This window comes from Protopterus annectens, chromosome 6.part1 (genome assembly GCF_019279795.1).
Source record: "Protopterus annectens isolate FY-2018-M chromosome 6.part1, PAN1.0, whole genome shotgun sequence".
In the NCBI taxonomy this organism is placed as follows: Eukaryota; Metazoa; Chordata; order Ceratodontiformes; family Protopteridae; genus Protopterus; species Protopterus annectens.
Genome location: NC_056738.1, coordinates 413,787,870 through 413,815,458, shown reverse-complemented (window position 1 = coordinate 413,815,458; position 27,589 = coordinate 413,787,870). Strand labels below are relative to the sequence as shown.

Genomic DNA, 27,589 nt, shown 5'->3' with positions numbered 1-27,589 from the left:
ACATCACAGGAAAACAGACCTGTAAAAGGAATTAAACAAGACTTTGTGTGTTCTTCTGGAAAACCCACTCTGTGTAGGAGATCCCTTACCCAGGTGAAAGATTCTTGACACTTTGAAAAAGACTGTGCAAAGATAAGCAGTTCATAAGTAAGGAAAATGTGAATACCTTACAGCCTGCAGTAGGTTTTCATAGGAGACGCACACATTGTGAGTACCCTTGAAGCAGTGGATAGACCAAAGATTAATGCTGAGCACTGTTAAATGAGATGCAAAAAACTGTAAACATGTGAAGTCTGGATCTATAGTAATGTGATAGTATGATGTTCTTCATCTCACATTGCTGCAGTCCTTACATATGGGTAGTCCGCTGTCCTCGGTCGGCCCGAATACCAAAGTATTAGGCTGACGTCGGTCATGGGCGCTCAGATCTGACATCAGAGCTTCAGGGTATAAAAGTGCATGAACGACGTCATATCCTCAGTCTTTTTTGCCGCATGGTCCGATGCAGAAGCAGCGTTGCAAGTGCCGTTCGGCGTTCTGAAATTTTCGTATTCTGAGTTTCAGACCGAAACCAAGTTGGGCTAAGTACCCCGTTGGGGAATATTTTTGTTTTTTCTTGCCTCAGTTAATTCCGGATGTCAGAAAAAGTGAATAATTGTATTTCTTGTGGGAAACAGATACCGCATAGGGATTATCACTCTCTTTGCATTCCTTGTTTGGGACCGGACCACGACGTAGTCGGGTGTCGGTTTTGTGCTAGGTTTAATAAGCGCACTATAAAAATAAGGTTAGATTGTGCTAGGTTAGTCTTTGGTAAGCGGTGTAATTATAATATGCCGTCGGATCCTCCGACGCCCGCTTCCACGAAGAAGTGCAAAGACAAATCCTTGAAACCTAGACAGGTTGATTCGTCCGTTTCGGACTCCGGTCCTGCAGAAACTACAGTGGAGCAGGTGGATCCAGCTGAAGTTTCTGTTGAGTCTCAGGGGGAAACTTTGATTTTGCAGGATGTGGCCTCACAGGAGTCAGGTCAAGCTGAAGGGGCCTCTCAGGTTACTGTTCTCCCTTCTATGCCTAAGGTGGTTAGGCCTTCTGCTACTATTTCTAAGGCTTCTTCTAAGGGCAGGTCTGTTTTGCCTTCCTCTGGTGTCCCTCCAGGTACTTCAGGGTCTGTGCCTAAAAGCACATGCTTAAAATGGCAGAAGATATGATTACTTTAATTCGAGGTTCTATGCCCCTCCTGATAAGAGGCCCAGGGTGGAGCCAGAGTTGGAAAGTTTGGATCAGGCCTCAGATGACTCAGACTCTTCTGCTGAAGATATTCAAGATTTTCCCCTTATTCGGATTCTGATGCAGAGGATTCCACTCCTCCTGCTTCTCCTCCAGAGGATTTTTCATTTTCAGAAACTCTGCATTCCATGAGGGAGCATTTTAAGTGGGAAGGACAGGATTTCTCTGATTCACGGAAGAGGCTTAGGGAATTCTTGTTTTACCACAGCATAGACCCTTGGCTATACCTCCTGTTTTGGATGTTGTTCAAGATGTTTTCTCGAGGCTTCCCTTAATCCAGATTCTTTGCCTCCTGCGCCAGTTAAACCGGACAGGTATTACAGGGTGCCTGAGGCTCATAAATATCTTTATAAGAGTCCTAGGGCGGACCCAGAAACTATTAGTCAGGGGCCTAAGGGTGTTAGAGCTTCTGTTGTAAAGAATCCGGTTCCTCTAGATAAGGAAGCTAGAGCTTTGGATAGATGGGGTAAGAAGGTGTATACCTCTTCTACTTTAGCAATGAGGGCTTTAAATTGCCAGTTTCATATGTTGAAATATCAGAATTTCCTCCTTTCTCAGCTAAAATCTAGAGTGGATGCTTTGGCAGAGGGCATAGAGTGTAAAGAATTGCAGGATTTAGTACATGTCTCTGAACAGGTGGGTAAGCATTCTTTGCAGTGTGGTTTTGATGCTGTACAGGCCTCTTCTAGGGTGGCTGCCACTGGTTCAGTTCTTCGTAGGCACGCCTGGCTTAAGGGTCAGAATTTGTCCGAGCATGTTAAAACTAGAATTCTGGATGCCCCTTTACAGTCTGAAGTTTTGTTTGGTCCCCCTGTGGAGTCGGTTTTGAAGAAAATGGAAGACAAGGCTAAGTCCATGCAGACTGTTAAAGATTTTTTTGCAGGTGCAACCTCCAAAGTTTAGTAGAAATTGGCCTACTAAGGGGTGGACCTACCCTTCTTCTGATTCTCAGTCTAGGGGTAGATCTAGACGTGGCAGGGGCAGAGCTCACAGTACATTCAGGCCTAGAACTTGGAGTTCACCTGCACAATCTGCAGGTGAGGGCAGGGGCCAGTCCTTTCGTAAACAGGCCCAATGACCTGCATTTTCAGCTGCCAGATTCTTCTTCCCTGGCAGCTCCTTTGGGAGGAAAGTTAGCACTCTTCAAGCAAAATTGGCTTTTAGTCACCCAGGACAAATGGGTATTGGACATTATAAACCAAGGCTACAAGTTCTATTTCCATACATTGCCTCCTTTCAAAGGCATGCCAGACGTTCCTCCTCGGCAAAGGATAGAGGCTCACAAGCAGATTTCTTTACTTCTTCAAATAGGAGCTATGCAGCCAGTTCCTCTGTCAGAGGTGGGACTAGGATTTTATTCTCGCCTGTTTCTAGTACCAAAGAAAGGGAACACGTGGAGACCAATTTTGGATTTATCTATCCTCAACACTTATCTGGACATTCCAAAGTTCAAAATGCTGACGTTACAACAGCTTTTACCTCTGTTGGGAAAAGATCACTGGATGGTAACTCTGGATCTCAAAGAGGCTTATCTTCATGTTCCTATCAGGCCCAGTTGCAGGAGGTACCTGCGTTTTCGGGCTGGAAATTTACATTATCAGTTCTCTGCATTGCCCTTTGGCTTATCTACTGCGCCCAGAGTGTTCACAAAGGTTCTGGCTCCAGTGATAGCCTTTTTCAGGTTAAGAGGAATACAGATTTATCCTTATTTGGACGATTGCCTGATTATTGCACAACACAAAGACGAACGTCTGCATCATCTACAGTATGTGATGGTAGTGTTAAGATGCCTAGGGTATTCTGTGAACGAAACAAAGTCCAGTCTAGTACCCTCTCAGGACATGTGCTTTCTGGGTGTGAGACTGAATACAGCTTCCCAGATGGCCTTTTGACCCCGGACAAACAAAGAAGCCTTTCTCTTTATTTCCATCAAATGTCTCTACAGTCCAGGCTGACTGCAAAGACAGTCCTTCAAGCCTTGGGGTTCATGGCATCTTGTATTCTGGTGCTTCCCAATGCCAAACTGCATATGAGGAAGCTTCAATGGTATCTCAAAAATGTATGGACACAACACTGCCAAGATCTAGACACTGTCATTCAGATAATACCTTGCATTCAGAAAGAATTTTTGTGGTGGGCTCAGGAATGTCACCTAAACAAGGGACTCTGTGACCCGACCAGAGGCGAGTCAGATTCTAACGACAGATGCCTCAGACAAGGCTTGGGGAGCACACCTCAATGGAAAATGGGTGCAAGACATGTGGCCTGTCAGACTTCAACATTTGCATATCAACGTGAAGGGGATGTTAGCAGTCCAATTTGCATTGATGGCTTTCAAGGATTTACTTCACCCAGGACAGGTGTTGATTCAAACAGACAACACTACTGTCATGTGGTACATCAACAAGCAAGGGGGAACCCATTCGTACCCTCTTTGCAGGCAAGCGATGATTCTGTGGGAGACTGCTCTCAGTTTACACCTCAATCTTCAGGCAAGGTTTCTACCAGGAGCACAGAACTCCTTAGCGGATGTGTTGAGCAGACAAATTGTGGATCCTCACGAGTGGAAACTGGATCCTCATGTGTTTCAAAAGTTGACAGTGTTATGGGGGACTCCAGACATAGATCTGTTCGCTTCTCCACTAAATTACCAGTTGCCAAAGTTTTGCACAAAAATGTTTCATCCCACAGCTTGGAAGGTGGATGCTCTATCATTCAGTTGGAGCAATCTTCATGTCTATGCCTTTCCACCTCTGCCTCTCATTCCCAAGGTACTCCTGAAGGCCAGAATAGACAAGCCATCCATGATTCTGATAGCGCGATTGGCCTCGACAGCACTGGTACCCACTACTGAGGAGTTTGGTACGGAGCCTCCATGGCCTCTGCCTTTGATTCCGCATCTTTGTCTCAGGAGGGCAATCACTTCCTCAATGTCAAGATTCAGTCTCTGCATCTCGCAGCCTGGCATATTCTGTTTTAGACCCTGGAGGGTCTCAGCTTCCACAACAAGTTTTGAATGTTATTTTGGAGGCCAGAAGGCCTAGTACAAGGAAAGTTTACACTGATAAATGGAGGAGATTTTTTCTTTGGAGCAAAGCGAAGGACTTTGATGTTTCCAAGCCTGATTTAAGTGTTTCTCTTCAATATCTTACTGAGTTATTGGACAAGGGTTTGTCTTTCTCCTCGATAAAGGTTCATGCTGCAGCCATTTCTGCTCACTATGCCTGTGACCCTCCTTTATTTTCCCATCTTTTGTTTAAGCAATTTCTTAGAGGGGCAAAGAACATAAGACCCCCACGTAGAGCTCCTACTCCTGCTTGGGATCTCAATTTTGTGTTGGAAAAGCTTACTCTACAACCTTTTGAGCCTGCAGCTACTGCCGAGTTAAAGTATTTATCATGGAAGACTGCTTTTTTGTTGGCCATTACCTCTGCAAGAAGGGTTTCTGAATTACAGGCCCTTATGGCAGTGGAACCTTTCCTGATTTTTCATAAGGATAGGGTATCTTTGCGCACTAATCCTTCCTTTATGCCTAAAGTGGTTTCTAGTGTGGCCTTGAACCAAACTATTCATTTGCCTACTTTTTATGCAAACCCTCAAAATAAAGGGGAGAAGATTTTGCATACTTTGGATATTCACAGGCAGTTACGTTATTATTTGAGCAGAACCAAGGGGTTCAGGCAGTCTCAGCAGTTGTTTGTTTCTTTTGCTTTGGGTTCTCAGGGAAAACCTGTTTCAAAACAAACTATTTCTAAATGGATTGGGTTTTGTATTTCTTTCTGTTATTCCCATCATGGTAAGGAGATTCCGCTGGAATCAGACCTCATTCCACTAGAGCTACTGCCACTTCTACTGCCTTTCTAAGGGGTAGCTACAAAGATATTTTGGAAGCAGCCACTTGGAGTTCAGTACATACTTTTTCCAAGCATTACCACCTTCCTCTTTATTCTAAGTCTAGGGCTGGATTTGCCACTGCAATTTTACAGGGCATGTTAGCAGCCCCTAATGCTTTATGATTTTGCCATCCTCCCTTTACCTCTGCTTTGGGATTCTACCCATATGTAAGGACTGCAGCAATGTGAGATGAAGAACATAGTACAGTTTTGTACCTACCATAAATGTAGATGTTCGAAGATCCACATTGCTGCAGTCCAATTTACCCTCCCTCCTTCCCCTCTGTAGTTTGGCATGGTTATATGGTTTGGGTGATGGTTGTTGTTGGGCATGTTTTTGGGAAGTATCCTGTTTTTGGGCTGTGGCCTTTCTTTTTAGGGCCTTCTGACATCTGGGGCAAGAAAAGACTGAGGATATGACGTCGTTCATGCGCTTTTATACCCTGACGCTCTGATGTCAGATCTGAGCGCCCATGACCGACGTCAGCCTAATACTTTGGTATTCGGGCCGACCGAGGACAGCGGACTACCCATATGTAAGGACTGCAGCAATGTGGATCTTCGAACATCTACATTTATGGTAGGTACAAAACTGTACTTTTTGAGTACAAGATCATCAGAAAGCTCAAATGTGGAGAATAACAGGTAGCAACTTGTGACGGGACAGCATTTTAAACTTGGGCACCATCACAGATTCAGAAAGGAAAGCTCCAGAGCTGGTCTTCAAGAATCTTTGGCACCAGAAACATTCTTGAATAAAATCCTTTTTATTGAGGAGGATTAACAACTTCTATCACCCCATGAGACAGCAGATATTGAATGACAGGAGTGAAAAGAGGAGTTTGGTTTGGTGGATGGAAGGAATCCCTTGAAAAGGAAGGAGAGTTCCATTGCCATTTGTAACCTTGTTGGCTTTTTCCTCAGAGCCCATCTGTTGACAAAGATGGATGTTAAGACTTTTGGAAGGATGAAGGGGCAGGGTAGGAAGGGGGAGTAGAGTCTTGTAAACTCTTTCAGGCTTTTTGACTGTTTTTTGTTCTGGGGTTATCTTTTTGAAACTTCCATGACATTGCTTTTTAAACTTTTCCTTACCAGCAGCTTCCTATACTTTTTTTATTTTGCTTTTTAAAGAAGGTTGTAGGTGAAGCATTATTCATTGGCAAACTTGGAGAAAGAAGGCTGACAAATGTGAGTTTAATCCAATTAAATTTCTTCATCTCACTTTTTAAGAATTTCTGTAGCAGATGCTCAGAAAATAACCGGTTACAGATTGGGACAAAAACTTTCTCCAATGATGAAAGAAAGTAGGAATTGGACTAGGTTCTTGAAAATCCAGTTGTAATAAATTGTAATACTTCAGGGACAGTGGAATGTCATTATTGTCCTACAGTGAAATACCTGATTCATTTTGGAAATAGTTTCAGCGAAAGAGAGTCCTTCAAAAGCACTGGCTGAAGCCATACTCTCATCAGCATCTTTATCAGACACCTGAAGAGACAAAATAGAATCTGTCCCTAAAAGTAAAATAATACAACTTGAACTAGAGAAAGAGAAGTAGTTTTAAACAACTTTCGTGAAGCATCAACTAGTCAAACAAATTATAGATACAAAAGGATTATAAAGGATTCCCCCTCAGCCTACAATCAATCCATTCTTTGATATTTTTTCCTTTCAGCATTGTGTAAGATGACTCATCTAAAGTTCATGTTAACATTGTTACAGTATTTTCTTTCCAGATTCATCAATGAAACAATAGCAAGATGCACTGATTGCAAACAGACTTTTCAATGCTGTGATTTTTATTTATTTATTTATTTTTTTGTGGAAGGAAGCAACATATTTATAGAATCTTTAGTGCGAATTCCTTAAGGAACATTTTTGGAACATCTCTCTCAAGAGTATCCCCTTGTATGTTCTATTGGCATGTTTACATTTTTATACAATAATTGATTTATTTTTATCTAAAATTTTAGGCTTTTAATTGGAGTGCATGAAAAACATCATGATTTACAGTAGTACACCACCAAAGTAGTCCATTGCTGCACAACAGTGGTTAATCCTTTCTCAGAAGTACTGCTGTACTTGTTGTGTGATACTGTTTTGTTATCTGGAATACTTTGTGTAACAGTTTAATAGTTTGTAGGGTTATGCTGCTTATGGAGTGTTTGCATTTTTGTACTGAGTAACTGTTGCATTCTTTTTACAGCATTAATGTTACTGCTTGGGACCCTGGATTTCTTGTTTGTGAACCATGCTTGCCACAGCATTATTACAAGAGGGGCTTCTGTTCAGCTTGTCTTTGGATTTGAGGTGGGAATTGTTTTCTTTTTGTGCCCTTCAGTATCAGTTTATTAAATCTTTTGCAGCTCAACAGAGTACTTGTTTTTTTGTGCAAATAAAATTCTCGTAATATCAAGAACTCTGTTTGATCAGTTATCCAGGTCTAGGACCTGTTAGCCCAGGAAAGTTTTTATTTATTTATTTGTTTTCCATTTGCGTTATAACATTTCTTTACTGCCTCAAATGAATTTCTTAATCCTGTACACAGTGCACTCCACATGCGTGCTGCATTATGTTCTAGTTTTCAGAGGCTGACTCAAGTTCTCAGTTTCATTTTTTCTAAGTAGTAGATGAGGTCGTACCCCAGATCTGGAGATTACAGATGTCTGCTTTTGTTTTCTTTTATTTCCTTTCTCTTTTTTTTGCCCTTTTCCTCCCTTTTCAATATCTATTTCTGTATTCTTTTTTAGCAATATAAAAACATTAAGGAAAAAAAACACATTTTACCCTAAATACATAAAGAATTGTATCTTATTCTTTTTCATACTTTTGCATGTGTTTGTGTTTTCTGGTCTGGCAGTGGCATACTAAGTCATTATCATCCCTAATTAATCTCTCTATTCATTTGTGTAATGTCTGAGTGCACTGATCCCATAATCCCCATTATTAATATACATCTTCCCCAAGCTTGTGTTTATTAAAGCTGTTTTTCTTTTCCCTTTAGTTCTTTTAGATCAGTGCCACAAGCATAGTCAAGTTTACTATTGCCTGGCAGTGTCTTCATTCCTCATATTCTATATCCCAGTTTAGCAACATTAAATGTTTGTTTTATTGATCACTGCTGCAGTAGCCTGCTATGTGGATTATATCATTCATAATGTGTAATAGCTGGCCAGCTTCGAAGTGCCCAAAGCAATTAATCAGCTTGAGCTGTGCTGACTAAAAAGACAGTTTGGGCACAAAACCCTTCACAGCTTTTCTGCCTCCAAAGAGTGTGCTCCACTGTGGGCTTTCAAGGATTAACTGTTGGCTTATGTTGTTCCATTTGCTAAGCAGATAAGTTTCCTTTGGAGAAGAACCTTCCACATAATGTTGTAATGTTAAAGTTTACTTTTCCTGTGTGGGAAAAGTATGTTTTTAAGCTAGTAATCTGTGTTTTCACTGACTGCTATGTGTCTTGACTGTACTTTTAAATGGGAGCACACCTTTGTTTTTGACAGCTTTAAAACTTGATTTAAACCTTGTAAAACATATATTTTTCTGGAGAAACCTTATTTTGGGTCTGTTAAAGTGTATTGCAGCGTTTTATACACTTTTTTTGGGGGGAGGGGTGACTTTATACTACTATTGAAATTTTCTCAGCTTGAGCTTCCTAGTTTCAGTGAGAAATAGACACCATTTTCAGCTTGACTATGTAACAAACTACTGGTCCCATGGTCACCCTTCTTTCAGCCAGAAAAATAAAGTTAAACAGCATTGGGCAACTACGGTTCCTCAGACTACTCTTCTTTGTCCTTTGAACCCTCTGGTGTTGCCCATACAGCCACTATGAAAGTGTGAATCTGTATTTCACTTTTTGACTGCAGATTGTTTGAGACAAATGGGTTCTGAAACTGATTCACCATGGTTTCAGATGACAGAGGAAATCATGCCTCCACAGGAAATTATTACACATTGCCACACCAAACTCCTCCTGTTCCTTCTGTCCTACAGAGGGATAATCGAAACAGTTCCTCCTTCCCATTTTGGAAGAATTTTTTTATTTAAGAATCTTTTTGGTACCAAAAAGAAAATACCTGGAGACCGGTTTTGGATCATTCTTATCTGAACCAGTTTGTGATTAAGCCCAAGTTCAAAATACGTTCACTACTCAGCCTATTACTCCTTCCTCATTTGTGTTTTTGAGTACCCTTAGATTTAAAAGATGCTTATCACATTCCTATCTGTTCAGACTTCAGACATGTAAGTTTTTCTGTGGATCACATCATCTGTTCTCTGCCTTACCCCTTGGGCTATGCACTGCTCCAGAAGTGTTCACAAAGTGTTTAGCTACAGTTATAGTGCACTGCAGGCTACATGGTGTACACATTTTTTCATATTTTGACTTGCTTAGCTTTGCAGAGTCTTTTTCATAGTGTCAGTCATCTCTTACCGTGGTGGTGAGAGCTCCTATGCAGGCTGGGATTCCGAGAGAACATTCTAAAATATTTTTTGACTCCATCACAAGGGATTGTGCTCCTTGCCTGTCTCCTAGACACTGCAGTACAAAGAGCTTTTCTTCCACAAGAAAAAAAGATCTATATTTATATTTGTTCTGGGGGAGGTCCACTTAAACTTCTGTAACTGAGGGAGAGTACCTCAGGATACTGCTTCCCATTGCTTATATGATTCTCATGATACCTCTTGCAATTCTCCACATGTGAATCCTACAGCAGTATCTCAAATGGCTTTGGTCCCAACATCAGCATCCCTTGTAGTTTCAAATTCCAGTTTTGGGATTTGTAAAAAGGGAAATCTGTTGGTGGAGCCATAAATCTGTCTTAATCCGTGTCTGCCATTCTCCCCTACTGCTCCAAAGCAGTCGGTAACCACAGATGCCTCAGACTTTGCTTGTGGAGCAGTGCCAAGGCATATTAGGGTCTTTGGGACAAGAAACGCAGATCAAAATGCAAACATAAGAGCGGGTAGTTCTTACAAGTGCTCTCACTTTTCAAATCTGTAGTCCCCAGGAACTCTTCAAGTGATTACAGACAACTCCACAATGATGCGATACATAAATAAGCAAGGGGAATCCAGATTTTTCCCCATGCAGATTAACCATGTTAGCATGGGTTACAACTTTATAGTACAATCTCACTCTACAGGCAACTCTGTAAGAGCAAAATTGTGTAGCAGACAAGCTGAGATAGAGGAAGACGGTCTGAAGCTGAATGGGGTGGGGGTGTCATCCAAAATGAGATCAATCTGTGGGAAATTCCCCAGGTAGACCTTTTTGCATCTTCTCTAAATAATCAAATGAAGTCCAGGCTTCCATGTATGAAGGCCTGGAAGACGTGTCTTTTTTTTTTCTGTATGCTTTTCTACCCTTTCCACTTAATTCCAGGGTAGTTCTGAAGATTCTGAAGAACTTCCCAAAGATCATTGTGGTGAATCCCCTTTGCTCAGGCAGCAACTGTTCTTCGTTCTTTTGGAATTGGCGAGGGACAGTTACCACAAGCTTCCTCACAGATTAGATTTATTCACACAAGAGCAGTGGAGTTTGATTCACCCTGCCCCAAACAGCAACATCTGACTGCTTGGATGATCAGGTCTTATTTACCCATTAGACACCTGTTTTCTGAGGACATGCAGCAGGTACTAAGGAGGCTAGAAATCCTACTACTTGATGATCAAATATTTGCAAGTGAAATAGGTTATCTAGTTGTTGCTGACAAAAGAACCAGCACCCGTTTTGGGCTATTGTTTCTCTAGTTTTATAGTATTTGTGAGAGTCACTATCCTGTGACCTGTCTTACTACTGTATCAGAGAACATTTGATATCTGTTTCAGCATGTCTGTTTGTGGATGCTACTCTTTCAGTGCAATCTCATGTTAGAATGTTTTTAATAGGAGTGATACATAAGTAGCCTCAAAGGAAACTGGTGATGACTCCTCAAGATCTTAATTTTATATTAGAGAGGCTGATGCTCCATTTGAATCAGCTCATCTGGCTGACTTGAGGCTCTTAACCTGGGAAACAGTTTTACTAATTGGTGTGACCTCTGCAAGTAGAGTGTTGAGTTGCAAGCCCTTTTGGTGGTTCAGCCTTCTCATCTTCCATAGAGCCAGGGGTTTTTTGAAACTAATCCTTTGTTTATGCATAAAGTGGTATCAGTTTACATTAAGCAAGTCTGTCCATCTCCCCACTTTCTTTCCAGAATTCAGAAATTCAGAAGAAAGGATACTTCGTACCTTGGTCATCCACAGAAGACTCTGGCATTATATTGACAAAGGAAAATCTTTCAAAATTTCTGATCAGTTATTCACGTCTCGCGAAGGTAAGAAAAGGGGACGACATGTCTAAACAGACTATTTCCAAATGTCTGTTTCAACCTATTTGCCTGCTGTTGTTCACACCACAGCAGAACTATTCCAGGTAAGGTCAGAACTCACTCTTCCAGGGCCTTGGCTTCATCTGTTCCTTTTTAGAAAGTGTTGAAGTCTTTGTGGGCTCCTGGACCCTTCCCTTTCCACCTACCAGTTATTTTAAGCTATGGAATTTTAGCCATGTAGCTAAGGCTACTGCAGCAGTGAACAGTATGAAGACCATAGCACAGTCATGTAAGTAAACTTACCATCACAGTAGATGTTTGATCAGTGCTGCAATAGCCACTCCCTCCACCCCTTGTTTTTTTGTGTGTTTTTTATGTCAGGATGTGGACATATATTTTTTCTTTTTAGCATTGTCTTCTGATGGCTTAGCCTTTACCAATCGGCATGAAGGCTCTGAAGAGTTTAGTGCCCAGAAGCTTTGAGCATGTGAAAGGTCCCCTAAAGCTTGAGAAGCTGACAGACTGTTATATCCTATGCAGGGTATAACCAGTGTAGTTAAGGCTACTGCAGCAGTGATCATTTCAACATCTGCTGTTATCTTAAGTTTACTTGCATAACTGTACTTTCATGCTGCCCCCCAAAAAAGTGTTCCCAATTACCTGTGTTGCATCACTGACAGTTGTCATTAACCTGAGGGAACTTTTTTTGTCCCATTTTGCTAGTGGTATAGAAACACCTGTTGAGACATTTCAATTTGGAGATTATAAATTGTCTTGACTTTGGTCCATATCTTGTGGCTGTACATATTTCTGTCCATTACTGTTATCCATTTGCCTAATCTCTTATTCCACTCTCATTTGTCTGCCTGACTAGCCTTGCCCTAAACTAAACCCGAGCACTTTACTTGTTTTAGGTTCTTTCAGTTCTTGGTTTTATAAGCTTTTCTAATTCAACTCTGTCCTCATTCCCTCCCCTCTGGGATTTCTTTTCTTTTCTTTTTTTTTTTTGTATGTCTAGTCTGTCAGTAAATTACATCTATACGAGTTGGTCTTTCTGCCAGACTATACTCTCTTTTTAAATCTTCCCAGTTTATTAAAGATCTACTGAGTTATCTACTCCCAGTACCTCCACTCAGATGTACATCGTGTTTCACTGTTGCAGTCATGACTGTAGGGTTCTTCCCTGCCGGCAGGCAGCCCTCGGTCGGCCAGAATCCCTAAAGTCTGGGTCCGGCGTCGGCTGTTTAACCATGCTCCCTGATGTCAGAGTGCCAGGAGTATAAAGCTGACAGCCGACGCCATCTTCTCCAGTCTTTCTTGCCGTGCGGTGATAGCAGTTTGCAAGTGCCGGTCGGCTCTGACGAATTTTACTGATATACTTTGGTCTGAAGACTTTCTTCTCCACTCAAAGCTAAGTACCCCGTTGGGGAAACTTTTTTCTTGCTCCACTCTGATGTCAGAAAAAGTTAATAATTGTATTTCATGTGGGAAGCAAATACCTCATAAGGATTTTCATTCTTACTGTATTCCTTGCTTGGGCCCTGACCCCGACGTAGCTAGTTGTCGGTTTTGTGCTAGATTCAATCAACGTACAATTAAGCGAAGGTACGATTTTGCTTTTCATTACTTCGGTAGGCGCTTTAATTACAAAATGTCGTCGGAGACTGTTCCGGCTACCGGAGTTCACAAACGTCGCAAGGATAAAGACAGGCCTCCAAGGTCCAAATCTGATGATAGCACACAAGCGGAGCCAGCTTCAGGTTCGGCTGTCGTCAGAGAGGTGCTTTTGCAGCCCCTGTCGTCGGCCATTTCAGAACCGATGGCCGAAACGGACTCTCATGAGGAGCCAACCAGGCCTTTAAATATTTCTGTTGCAGGACCTTCGGACAATGCTCCTTCGGATGGGTCCGGAGCCGCTGTGCAGGTACTGGCTTCCGAAGGGGTTTTCAGGCCTACTCCGCTACTAATAAAGGCAAAGACAAAGGCAAAGACTCCTTCAAAATCAAAGACTTCTACACAGGCCTCTTCTGAGCCGGCTCCCAAGTCACAGAAACAGTTACTCAAGATGGCGGAGGACTGACTTACAATGATTAGGGGTTCTCATCCCCCTCCAGACAAAAGGCCAAGGCAGGATGTTTCTTATGATTCCTCTGGTCAGGCTTCTGTTTCCTCAGTTTCTTCTTCCGATCAGGATTATACTTTCCCCTCCTTATGAGGATTCTGATGCTGAGGAATCCTTTCCTTCAGCTTCTCCCCCTGAGGATTTCTCTTTTGGGGAAACTTTGCATGAAATGAGGGAACATTTCCACTGGGAAGGACAGGAGTATTCGGAATCCAAGAAAAGGCTGAGGGAATTTCTTCTTCTTCCCTAACATAGACCCCTGGCTATTCCTCCTGTTTTGGATATTGTGGATGATGCCTTTTCGGAGGCTAACTTAACCCCTGACTCTTTTCCTCCTGCTCCTGTTAAGCCTGATAGATATTACAGGGTTCCTGATTCCCATCAGTTTTTATACAAGAACCCTTCTGCTGACCCTGAAACCATTTCTCAGGGTCCTAAGGGAGTTAAGGCCGCTTCTGCCAAAAATCCTATTCCTACTGAAAAGGATTCTCGATCCTTAGAAAGATGGGGCAAAAAGGTGTACACTTCTGCTACTTTGTCCTTTAGGGCTTTAAACTGTCAGTTTCATATGTTTAAATACCAGCAATTTCTATTGTCTGTCTTAAAACAAAAGCTTAGTTCCATTTCTGCCTGTGCAGATGATAAGGAATTACATGACTTGTTGCATGCCACTGAACAGGTTGAGAAGCATGGTTTACACTGTGGTTTTGATGCCTTGGAGGCTTCTTGTAGGGCTGCGGCCTCTGGCACAGTCATTAGAAGGCATGCATGGCTAAAGGAACAAAATTTACCTGAACAAGTAAAGGCTAAATTATTGGATGCTCCTGTTCAGCATAATGTTTTGTTTGGATCAAAAGCTGAAGAGGTGATTAAAAAGATGGAGGATAAGGCGAAATCCATGCAAACAGTTAAAGATTTCTTACAAGTACAGCCTCCTAGATTTAGCAGGAATTGGCCTTCTAAAAATTGGTCCTTTCCCACTTCAGACAGGCCTCAGAGGGGTAGATATAGACGTTCCAGAGGGAGGCCTCAAACACAAGCTGCTTATAGACCAAGACAGTGGACTGCTTCCACCCCTAGGGGAGGAGAGGACAGGTCACAATCTCAAAGGAAACAAACTCAATGACTCCCTCTGTTGGGCTACAGGAACTTCTTGCCTGGAAGCCCCTCTCGGAGGAAAACTCTCTCTTTTTTATCAAAATTGGACTCAAATAACCCAAGACAAGTGGGTTTTGGATGTGGTTTTAAGAGGTTACAAATTCCATTTTCATACCTTGCCAAGGCCAAGCGGATGGCCAGACCGTCCAAAACATTAATGGACGGAGGCCTTAAACCAGGTGGAAGCTCTTTTGGCTATGAATGCCATAGAACTGGTTCCTCTTTCAGAGATGGGAAAAGGTTTTTATTCAAGGCTCTTTCTAGTCCCAAGGAAGCAAAACTCATGGAGACCCATTCTGGATCTGTCGGTCTTGAACACCTTTCTAGAGATTCCAAAATTCAAGATGCTTACTCTACAGCAGCTACTTCCAATGCTGTCCAAAAATGCATGGATGGTAACTTTGGATTTAAAGGAGGCATATTTACACATTCCCATCAGGCAGGATCGCAGAAAATACCTCAGGTTCAAAGCCGGATCGAGGCACTTTTAATTCTCTGCACTGCCCTTTGGATTATTTACTGCGCCCAGGGTCTTCACCAAATGCCTGGCTCCAGTAGTAGCTTACTGCAGACTCAAGGGAATTCTAATTTACCCTTATCTGGACGATTGTCTAATTCAGGCAGACAGCAAGGATGTCTTACTCCAGCATCTAGAATTTGTACAGAACCTCCTCAAGTTCCTGGGATTCTCTGTAAACATAGAAAAGTCAAATTTGACACCATCACAACAGATAACTTTTCTGGGTGCACTTCTAAACACCACAACCCAGATGGCATTTCTGACATCCGAAAAACAGTTACAGCTGGCTTCAACATTCAGAACCTTGGCAACTTTAACTCATCTATCTGCAAGGAAATTCCTGCAGGCTTTGGGTTACATGGCCTCCTGCATCCTTCTCGTACCATATGCAAGGCTACACATGAGGAAAATACAGTGGTACCTAAAAAGTGTATGGTCTCAGCATTGCCACAGTTTAGACATACTGATCTCCGTCCTTCCTTGCCTTCAAAAGGAATTTCTTTGGTGGTCCAGGGCATGTGCTCTAAACAAAGGGAAGCCCTTCCGTCTGCCTCCTGCCTCTCAGATTCTAACCACGGATGCCTCGGATTATGCTTCGGGAGCCCATTTTCAGGGCAATTGTTTGCAGGGCCTTTGGACAAAGGATCAGAAGCACCTGCATATCAATTTAAAGGAAATGTTAGCCGTTCAGAAAGCTCTATTGGCCTTCAGGAATATTTTACAACCAGGACAACTGTTAATACGGACAGACAACACCACAGTTATGTGGTACATAAACAAGCAAGGGGGATCTCATTCCTACCCCCTTTGCAGACTAGCCATGGATCTATGGAACACAGCTCTAGCTTGCAATCTGGATCTTCAAGCTCAGTTTCTACCAGGGAAACAAAATTTCCTGGCAGACAGTCTGAGCAGAAATCTTTCGGATCCACATGAGTGGATGCTGGACACCAAAATATTCAGGATGATGATAGCAGTCTGGGGATGTCCTCACATAGACCTCTTTGCATCCCATCTCAATCATCAACTACAGACTTTTTGCACCAGGACTTTCCACAGAGAGGCTTGGAAAGTGGACGCCCTGTCATTCAGTTTGAGGAACCTCTCGGGATATGCCTTTCCGCCTCTTCCTCTTCTTCCACGGGTTTTATTAAAGATAAAACAGGACAAGCCCAAGATGATAATCTTGCTGGCTCCAAATTGGCCTCGGCAGTTTTGGTATCCAACTCTAAAAAACCTATGCCTGGACCCCCCTTGGATTTTACCTCAGTCTCCGAACCTTCTGTCCCAACATCAGGGTCAGGTTCTACACTCTCTTGTCAGAACTCTCAGCCTGGCGGCCTGGTTAATCCAGGGCCTTTGATTTCTTCTTTACTGCCCAAGCAAGTTATGGATGTCATTTTAGAAGCCAGACGTCGTAGTACTAGAAAATCTTATGCAGGAAAATGGAAAAGATTTTGTTCCTGGATGCAGGCTCAGGATTCTGATCCTCTTCTTCCCAACATTCCTTTAATTTTAGTTTACTTGACAGATCTCTTACATAAGGGTCTCTCTTTCTCTTCCATTAAGATACATGCCTCTGCTATTTCTGCTCATTATAATGCAGACCCTCCAATCTTTTCCCACCAGCTCATGCAACAGTTTCTCAGAGGAGCTAAGAACTTAAGACCTCCTAGATCTCCTCCTATTCCTGCTTGGGGTCTCAACTATGTTTTGGAAAAACTAACCTTGCCTCCTTTTGAGCCTGCTGCCTCTTCTGACATCAAGTTTTTATCTTGGAAGACAGCCATCCTGTTAGCCCTAACCTCTGCCAGGAGAGTTTCAGAGTTACAAGCTCTTATGGCTGTGGAACATTATATTATTTTTCATCAAGACAGGGTATCTTTGAGGACTAATCCTACCTTCATGCCTAAGGTGGTTTCCAAGGTGGCTTTAAATCAAACAATACACTTGTCAACCTTTTTCCCCACTCCTCAAAATAAAGGGGAAAGGATCTTACATTCCTTGGATGTGCACAGACAGCTACATTTTTACCTGAACAGAACCAAGGACATCAGAAAATCAGAACAATTGTTTGTTTCTTATGCTTCAAGTTCCCAAGGTAAAGCCATTTCAAAACAGACCATTTCTAAGTGGATTGCTCATGGAATCAGATTTTGTTATTCTCACCATGGAAAACAAATCCCAGGAAGTATACTGACTCATTCCACCAGAGCTGCTGCCACTTTTGCGGCCTTCCTCAGGGGAGTTCCTACCAAGGACATTTTGGAAGCTGCAACTTGGAGTTCAGTGCATACATTTTCTAAGCACTACAATCTACCTCTCTACTCCAAGTCTAAGGCAGGCTTTGCCTCTGCAGTCTTGCAGGGCCTTTTAGCCACCCCTTCCTCTTTATGACCACCTCCCTTTCTTTCAGCTTTGGGATTCTACCCTACAGTCATGACTGCAACAGTGAAACACGATTAACATAGTACAGTTGTGTACATCTACCATAAATGTAGATGTTCGAGTGTCTTCACTGTTGCAGTCTGGGTTTCCCTCCCTCCAGTCCCCTCTTATTTTTACTTTTGTGTATTTCCTTTCTTCACCATTCTTCTGAGGTGTATTTGCAAAGGTTATGGTCCCTTTTTCATTTTGGGACTCCTGACATCTGGGGCAAGAAAAACTGGAGAAGATGGCATCGGCTGTCAGCTTTATACTCCTGGCGCTCTGACGTCAGGGAGCATGGTTGAACAGCCGACGCCGGACCCAGACTTTGGGATTCTGGCCGACCGAGGGCTGCCTGCCAGCAGGGGAGAACCCTACAGTCATGACTGCAACAGTGAAGACACTCGAACATCTACATTTATGGTATGTGTACACAACTGTACTTTCTTAAGTGTCCATCTTCTTGCCATGGATGTTTTGTGCTGGTCCTTTACTCTTTCTGTACCTGTTCGGATTGTTCCCTTCATCCATTGTTTAATTTGTTTATTTTGATTCCTCTGCATGAATGTATGTAGATGTATGTGTTTGTGTGTAAATAAAATGTTCCACAGATCTCTGTTCTTCCTCCATTGGTAACCAGAAACCCAACCTTTTTCTGTCTACCCTGATGTCCTTCAAGGATGCATCTGCAGTCCTTACATATGGGTTGTCCTGCCTCAGGCAGTCCTTCGGTCGGCCGGATTCCAAAGTCTGTGTCCGGCGTCTGCTGATGTCGCCCTCTCCCCGACGTCATAGTGCCTGGGGTATAAAAGTGCCAGCCGACGCCATCTTCCTCAGTCTTTCTTGCCGCGTGGTGCCCGAAGCAGAAGCAGTTCGCAAGTGCCGGTCGGCCTGCTCCTGTAACTTCAGCTACCGAAGACTTCAAAAGCTAAGTACCCCGTTGGGGACTCTTTCTTGCCTCAGCCGATGTCAGATCAAACGCTTAAAGTTAATAATTGCTTAACTTGTGGGAAACAAATACCTCATAAGGATTTCCATTCTTACTGCCTCCCCGGCCTAGGCCCAGACCACGACGTCTCGGCCTGTACAGCCTGTGTCTCCTTCAACCGACGCACTCTTAGGCGTCGGGCGGAGTTTGCAGAGGAATTTTTTGGGGCTAGTTACTGTTACAATATGCCGTCGGAGACTCTGACTTCTCATTTAACCAAAAAGCGGAAGGACAAGAACCGGCACACGCGGACCGTGGTTTCGGGTGAAACCACGCCTAGGCCTACCGCGAGTGTCTCGGTCTCGGCTGATACCGAGTCCTTGGTACTTCCGACCGTCGAAACCGCACAACCGACAACCTCGGCCCCGGAGGCCTCTTCTGAGTCAGTTATAGAATTTCCCTCCGAAACCAGTGTTCCGGAAACATCCAACACCATTTCCTTAGACAAAACTACGCCAGCATGTGGAGCAGCCAGGCCTCCTGCATCCATGTCCATAAAGGCATTCACTAGGGCTAAAGCTGCTAAACAGCCAAAATCTCTGCCTCCCAAGGCTATTCCTCAGGAATCCACTACAGGTTCACAGATTTTAAGTTTAGCTGAGGACCTTATTTCCTTAATTAGGGGCTCTCAGCCACATCCGGACAGCGGCTCTCAACCTCCTCTAGACAAAAGGCCCAGGGTTGAGCCCAATGATCCCCAGTCCTCTGATGAGGCCTCAGATGGCTCTGCTCTTCAGACTACCAGGAGGAGGCCTTTACGGCCTACGAGGATTCTTATGCAGAGGAATCTATTCCCTCTGCCTCCCCTCCTGAAGAGCTGTCCTTTGGGGAGACCCTTCACTCCATGAGAGAGCATTTCAAATGGCAGGGCCAGGAATTCTCTGATTCCAGGAAGAGATTAAGGACTTTTTTGCATTTACCTCAGCATAGACCTTTGGCTATTCCTCCTGTTTTGAATGTCATTGATGATGTGTACTCTGAGTCTAGCATTACCCCTGACTCCCTTCCTCCAGCTCCTGTCAAACCCGATAGGTACTACAGAGTCCCGGACTCGCATCATTTCCTTTACAAGGCCCACCCTGCTGACCCTGAAACTATTTCCCAGGGCCCTAAAGGGGTTGCATCTGCCACTACTAAAAATCCACTCCCCTCTGAAAGGGAGTCTAGGGCTTTAGAGAGATGGGGTAAAAAAGTGTATACTTCTTCCACTCTTTGTATGAGGGCATTAAATTGTCAATTCCATATGATACAGTACCAAGAGTATTAGATGAATTGCATAAAAAACTGTCTTCACCTGAACCCCTAGATCGCAAGTCACTTCAGGATCTGGTACATAACTCCCAACAGGTTAGCAACCATTTCTTGCAGTGTGGTTATGATGCATTGGAAGCTTCATGTAGGTCAGCAATGACAGGTGCAGTCATACGTAGGCATGCTTGGCTGAAGGAACAAACTCTGCCAGATCATGTTAAAGCAAAGCTTCCGGATGCGCCACTGGAAAAGCAAAAGTTATTTGGCTCCACTGCTCAGGAGGAAAAGGCTAAATCTGTACAAACAGTCAAAGATTTTCTCCAGGTCCAACCACCAAGATTCAGCAGAAATTGGCCCTCTAAGAATTGGTCCTTTCCAGACACAGAGAGATTTCAAAGAGGCAAGAACAGGCGTGCCAGAAGTAGAGGGCAAGCTAGAGGCTCCTACAGAGGACATCAATGGCAGCCTCCTAACCAGAGAGGTAGTGCAGGACCTACAACTGCTGCACAAGGACAGACTCAATGACTTTACCTTGACCCCGCCAACCAGAGCTCAATTGGAAGCACCTTTGGGCGGAAAGCTATCTTTATTCTCAAAAAATTGGCACAGTATTACAAGGGACTAATGGACACTGCAAATAATAGACAAAGGATACAGGTTCCATTTTCATACATTACCAAAAAGAAAAGGCATGCCAAACCTGCCACCGAATCAAAGGACAGAGGCTTTAAAACAAATTTCCAACCTATTGCAAATGAAAGCTATAGAAAATGTTCCTCTCACAGAACAAGGCCAAGGATTTTATTCCAGACTATTCCTTGTCCCAAGAAAAGAAAAGCAATGGAGGCCTATTCCCGACTTGTCCGCACTGAATACTTATCTCATTGTGCCAAAATTCAAAATGCTGACCCTACAGCAACTCCTTCCCATGCTGGGCAAGGGGTCTTGGCTGGTAACTCTAAACCTCAAGGAGGCATACCTGCATGTCCCTATCAGACAAAGTTGCAGAAGACACCTCAGATTTCTTGCAGGTTCAGAGCATTATCAATTCTCAGCATTGCCCTTTGGCTTATCTACTGCGCCCAGAGTATTCACGAAATGCCTGGCATCAGTAATTGCACACTGCAGACTTCAGGGGATTCAAATATACCCATATCTGGACGACTGCCTTATACAAGCGGACAGCCAACAAACTTTGGTAAAACACTTGAATTATGCCATCTGCCTACTTCAGGCTTTGGGATATACAGTCAACATTCACAAATCAAGTTTTGTTCCATCCCAAGGGATAATTTTTCTGGGTGCGAAACTAGATACAACCACCCAAATGGCTTTTCTCATGGAAGAAAAACAAAGACAACTACCGGATTATTTCGAAAATCTGACAAAACAAACTCAGCTGACTGCAAGGAAAATCCTGCAGGCCCTGGGTTACATGGCATCTTGCATTCTTCTGATTCCACAAGCAAGGCTACATATGAGGAAGCTGCAATGGTACTTAAGGAGTTTATGGTGTCAGCACAGTCACAGCCTAGAAGCTTTGATACCACTCATTCCATGCCTTCAAAAGGAATTTCTGTGGTGGGTTCAAGCAAGCCAGTCAAACGGGGGTCTGCCCTTCAGCAAACCAATAATCAGCCAAACCATTACAACGGACGCTTCAGACCATGGATTGGGAGCACACATGGACGGCAGATGCATTCAAGGACTATGGTCACAGAAAGAATTGCACATGCACATAAACCAAAAAGAAATGCTGGTGGTGATGCATGCAATCGAGGCCTTCAGACATTTTCTGCATCAAGGACACCTGCTAATAAGGACAGACAATACCACAGTTATGTGGTACATAAACAAGTAAGGAGGTACCCATTCCTACCCTCTTTGCAGGCTGGCAATGAATCTTTGGGAACTTTCCCTAAAAATCAGTATAGAGCTGCAATCCCAGTTTGTGCCAGGAAAAGACAATATACTGGCGGACAGCCTAAGCAGAAATATCATGGATCCACATGAATGGATGCTGCACCCAGACATCTTCCTTCAGATAACACAATCATGGGGGAGGCCGGACATAGACCTTTTTGCCTCCCACCACAACCATCAGCTGAAGAAATTCTGCTCAAGGACAAACCACCCACAAGCATGGAAAGTGGACGCCCTCTCTTTCAGCTGGAATACTCTAACAGTGTATGCATTCCCACCTCTTCCATTAATGACCAAGGTCTTACTGAAGATCAGGACAAAGCAGCCCAAAGTAATTCTGATAGCTCCGGACTGGCCCAGACAGCACTGGTACCCACTGTTAAGGAGCATGTCACGCACGAAACCGTGGCCTCTACCACAATGGCCACTTCTTCTGACACAACACAATTACAAAACTCTGCACTCCAGCCAGAAAACCTTGCAGCTGGCAGCCTGGAGAATACCTTGACTCCTCAAAAGGATAAGCTATCGAAGACAGTGAAGGACATCCTCATGGAAGCTCGCTGACCTTCCACAAGAAAGGCATATTCAGCAAAATGGAAAAGATTTTGCGCTTGGAGCACCACAAAGGGCCTAGATGCGACAGTGATGAACTTGGCACATATCCTGGAATACTTGGCAGAAATGCTCCACAATGGCCTTTCTTACTCTTCCATAAAAATTCATGCTTCAGCAATTTCAGCAGCATACAATACTGATCCACCTGTCTTCTGTCATCCTCTCCTAAGGCAGTTTCTAAGGGGAATTAAAAACATCAATCCTCCAAGGAAACCACCAGTGCCTACATGGGACCTTAACTTCATGTTGGAAAAATTAACTCTACCTCCCTTTGAACCAGCAGCATCTTCAGAACTACAGTTCCTGTCTTGGAAGACTGCCTTCCTTCTGGCCATAACCTCAGCAAGAAGAGTTTCTGAGTTGCAGGCCCTCATGGCAGTACAACCATTTCTTATTTTCCATCAGGACAGAGTCTCACTGAGAACCAATCCTTCATTCATGCCAAAGGTAGTATCCAGGGTCTCACTGAACCAAGCTATTCACCTGCCTACCTTCTTTCCAAATCCACAAAACAAAGGGGAGAAACTTCTGCATACCCTGGACATTCACAGACAGTTGCGCTACTACTCGGACAGAACTAAGACTTAGAAAAACTGACCAGCTATTTGTAGCATATGCTGCTGGTGTACAAGGAAAAGCAATTTCCAAACGGACAATTTCAAAATGGATAGGGAATTGCATTCAATTCTGTTACTCTTTTCATGGCAAAACTGTGCCAGCTAACATTAGACCTCATTCCACCAGAGCCACAGCCACCTCCACAGCCTTCTTAAGAGGGGTGGCTACCAAGGACATTTTAGAAGCTGCTACATGGAGCTCCGTGCATACATTTTCCAAGCATTACAACTTACCCTTATATTCCAGATCCAGAGCAGGCTTTGCTACGGCAGTCTTGCAGGGCATTTTAGCTACACCATCCCTTTCTTAGAGCCTACCACCCCCAGCTTGGCTATGGTATTCTACCCATATGTAAGGACTGCAGATGCATCCTTGAAGGACATAGTACAGTTTTGTACCTACCATAAATGTAGATGTCCGATAGGTATGCATCTGCAGTCAGGTTTACCCTCCCTTCTTCCCCTCTGTGGTATTTCCTGGGTACTTATCCCTCTTATAGCTAGCTGGGGTTATCTATTATGGTGTATTTGTTTTATATTACTGTGCATGTTTGAAATTTTTTGCATCTCTCCAAATTTAGCCTTCCTTAGAGAGCACCTGGCATCTGGGGCAAGAAAAACTGAGGAAGATGGCGTCGGCTGACACTTTTATACCCCAGGCGCTATGACGTCGGGGAGAGGGCGACATCAGCCGACGCCGGACCCAGACTTTGGAATCCGGCCGACCGAAGGGCTGCCTGAGGCAGGGCAAAAGCATATGTAAGGACTGCAGATGCATACCTATCTGACATCTACATTTATGGTAGGTACAAAACTGCACTTTGTCCTCCTGCTTTATCATTTGTCTCCATTTGAGTTTGTGTCAAATATGTTCCCATTTGTGTAGCAATGTGCTACATTTCAGAAACGGTCTCCCTGACTCCTTTGATATAACGACATAATCAGTTGCTCCGTGTTTACCTCTTGGCTTTTCCTTCTTCCTGAAAAATGTTTTTCTCCTTATTGATGACTTCCTACATCCTTTCATTTTGTTGGGTGAAATAAGACTTGACCTGTATGTAAAACTAGGGGTACTAAATCTTAATCACTTGTATTTTATTGCCCTTCTGCATATGCAGCATGCTTCATTGCTTTATCTTCCTAATGATTTTTTTATTTCATCTCTTCCCATATTCTTTTAGCTGTTTTACATATTTTTTTATATTTATTTCTAGGTATTTAATTTTTTTCATGGCCCCATAAGAAGGGGTATGATTGGACAAGTTCTGTAGCCTTTGTCCTACATGTACCCAGGTACCCTTTGCTATTGTTTAACAGTTCAGATAGTGTGGGAATATCCTGCTGTAGATTGGTGACCTACAGAATTTTGTCATGTGCAAACTTAAGTTAACTTTCATGTTTTCCATACCAACTACATCCTTGAGTTTGTGAAGTTCTTATTTTAATTGGTAGGGATTTTAAGTACATTGAGATTACAAAGGTGATGGTGGGCATCCCTGTCTTGTACCTCTCATAAGCTTAAAGCTGTCTGAGAGGACCCCCCCCCTTTACTTTTTTACTAGCTTCTGCTTCTTCGTGTCCCAGAATATTGTCATTGTCCATCTACCTGGAAGACAAGTTCTAGTTGATGTTTTTCCTCATAAATTCCGAGGTAACCCTGTCATTAGCCTTTTCAGTATCCAGTCCCTATTTGCATAACTTATCGGTTCATAGATTAGTACTAAGCTAACTGCCCTTGCAAGCCATTTTAAGCCTAGCCAATTATTCCTTGTGAAACTTGAACCCTGCACCTTGTGTTTGTAAGGCAAACACCTTAACCATTAGGCTACCCTCCCCCAACTTTTTTTTACTGCTTGCTTCTGTATTATCAAAGTTTATCATCAAATATTTGATTTATTTAAACCCGCATTTGGTCTAAATAGTTTTCCAGAAGGGTAGATATTGGTCCTTTGGCTGTTTATTGTCTTAAATGTCTTGTAATCATAGATCTGAAGTAGTTAACTTCATTTGATCAGCAACCTGTGGGTATCAGAACCGATTCAGATCCGAGCCGGCAGCTTTCCTAGCAAAAGATCTGATCTCTAAGCTCCTCCCCCTACCCATAATACCCTGCTACCTCCCTCTAGTCCCCAGATCTCGTTTGCCGCGGCTTCTTGAAGCATCTGAGAATGAGCTCCTAGCGTTGGGTTGTGATTTTAAAATAGATATTCAAACTTTTTTACCTTAAAATCTCTCTAAAGTTGGTGTGTGTGGTACCTTTTCCTCCCTTAAAACTTTTTTGGTAGTTTTCATGTTAGCTTTAGTTTAGATATTTTCTTCTTTTTCCCCCTCCCCCTTCTGTCTGTGTGTGAAGGTGTGTGCGTGTGGGCCTGTTCCTTTCTAAAAATGTCTGAAGGCCCAAAAGCAATTTTTTCTAAATGCTCCGAGTGTGGCCGTAAGCTGTCCGCAGCGGATGGCCACACTGTGTGTTATTTGCCTGGACGTGGACCACTTTTCGTCAGGCTGCACTATGTGTGCAGCTTTCAGGGATAGGAGGACCAAGCTAGTCCTTGTGGGCCTTTTGCCCCCTGATTCGGCTTTGTCCTCCTCCCCCTCTGTGGCGCCGGCCGCGGCTGTAGACGCTCCACTGACCGTTCCCACTCCCCTGGCCGGGATTCAAACTCCCCTTTTCAGCTCAGGAGGAAAGGGACACCAGGAAAAAGGACAAGGAGCGTGATAGGGACAGGCATCGTAGCCACAAGAGGCGGGCCGATTCAGTCCCCTCGGCCCCGCCATCTAAGCAGCTCGCCTCCCCCCTTAAGGTCTCCAGGTCTTCTCCCTCCCGGCTTCGTTCTCCGCGTTTCTCCCCGGAGCCGGAGGAGGAGACCCGGTCATCTTCGAGGTAGTCTAGGCGGCCTTCCCGGCCAGCCTCGGCAGCCTCATCCAGGTCAACCAGAAGTTTATCCAACGCGGACATGGACCGGATGATGCGACAATTTCTTCAGGCCCAGCTGCAGATGGGAGTGCTCTTGCCCCCCCCCCCCCGAGCTCGACCCCATTTTTCACCCCCATTGCTCCTTTTCCGACCCACTATCGGGGTTCAGAGCTGTCGGATCTGAATAGCTTTGGAGCCGGGGTGATGGCACCGACGGTGTTTCCTACTTCGGCACCGACTGCACCTTCTAGTTTGTCTGGTCCTTTTTCGGATCCGAGCTCTCGGGGCCGTGAGCTGAGCATTGGATCCGGAGGGGTTAGTGTGCCTTCGGCTCCGTTGAGGTCTCAGCGCGCTGCTCTTTCGGATCCGATCGGGTCATCTCCGGCGCCGATCCACATGCCTGATCCGAGGGGGCTGCTTTCTGATCCTGGGGAGAGCAGCTCACCCTCGGCATTTGATGTCGTGGAGAGGGTCCTTTCGAGGGATTCGAGTCCCCAGGTTCTTGCTACGGATCCACCCGCCATTCCCTCTCAGACGGGCCTGTCTTCCATCATCCGGCCCCAGGGACAGCCTGCACCTACGTCCCAGATGGTTCCTGTAGAGGAACAGGACATTGTTGGTGAGGCCTCCTCGGACAGCCCCCCCGAGGAGGTTCCTGACAAACAAAAGTATAAGAGGAGGCACTTGGACTCACCAGAGTCCCTCACAGAAGGCACGGACTTGGAGGAAGGGGAAGGTTCCCCCAGGAACCCCCCCCCCCGAGGACATCACCTTTGGATACATTACAGAAATGCTTCGTATTAGAGTGGGGTGGTCAGCCCAAAAGCCTTCCTCGGATGAGTCTGTGTTTCTGGAGGCGTTCGCAGGCCCATCTACCACTTGGGTGTCCCCTTCCGCCGATCCCCTGGTGGACCTCATAACCACCAGGGCATGGAAGGAGCCGGACACTGTGGAGCCAATACCAAAGAGACCGGACAGGATTCTCAGCCCCCCCCCCCCCACAGACAGGACAGTTTGGAGCAAGGGTGCCTCGGTAGATGCCATGGTGGTGGCGGCTGCCACCAAGAAGGAACTGGCACAGGAGAGTTCATCGTTACATCCTCCAGACAAGGAGTCACGGATGATGGACTGCCTCGGAAAGCGGATGTTTGCTTCAGTGACCTTCTCTGTCAGGTAGCTGAACTATATGGCACATGTAATTCGGCTCCAGCGGGACCTAATCAAAGAGTACGCTGGGTCACCCCCAGAGTCCATGTCGGCCGAGGACAAACAGACCTTCTCGGCTCGAATGGCCACTCTTAAGTCTATCACAAACACCTCTATGCGGCTTCTCTCCCATGTCACGGAGGGAGCGGCTAGAGCCAGCGGAGCAGGCATTGTCTTACGACAACAGGCCTGGCTCCGTCTCTGCGACTTTGCGGAGCCGTTCAAGGCGTCCTTTGTGAACGCCCCTTTTGACGGTTCTACGCTTTTTGGTAAAACCGTCCACGATACGCTACTCCAGAGCGAGAAGGACGGGAAGATGTCTGCCATCGGGATCCGCTTCTCGGCTCCTCA

At 44.4% G+C, this 27,589-nt stretch overlaps 1 protein-coding gene across 3 annotated transcripts in view; it reads left to right on the top strand.

Moving 5' to 3' along the window:
* SYVN1 (synoviolin 1) overlaps positions 1 to 27,589 on the top strand; it is a 1,102,750-nt gene that overhangs the window by 427,628 nt on the left and 647,533 nt on the right. For all 3 annotated transcript variants that reach the window (XM_044075840.1, XM_044075842.1, XM_044075841.1), the window contains exon 6: positions 7,390 to 7,493. In XM_044075840.1, coding sequence (XP_043931775.1) covers positions 7,390 to 7,493 — 104 coding nt within the window. The remainder of the gene's footprint in view (positions 1 to 7,389; positions 7,494 to 27,589) is intronic.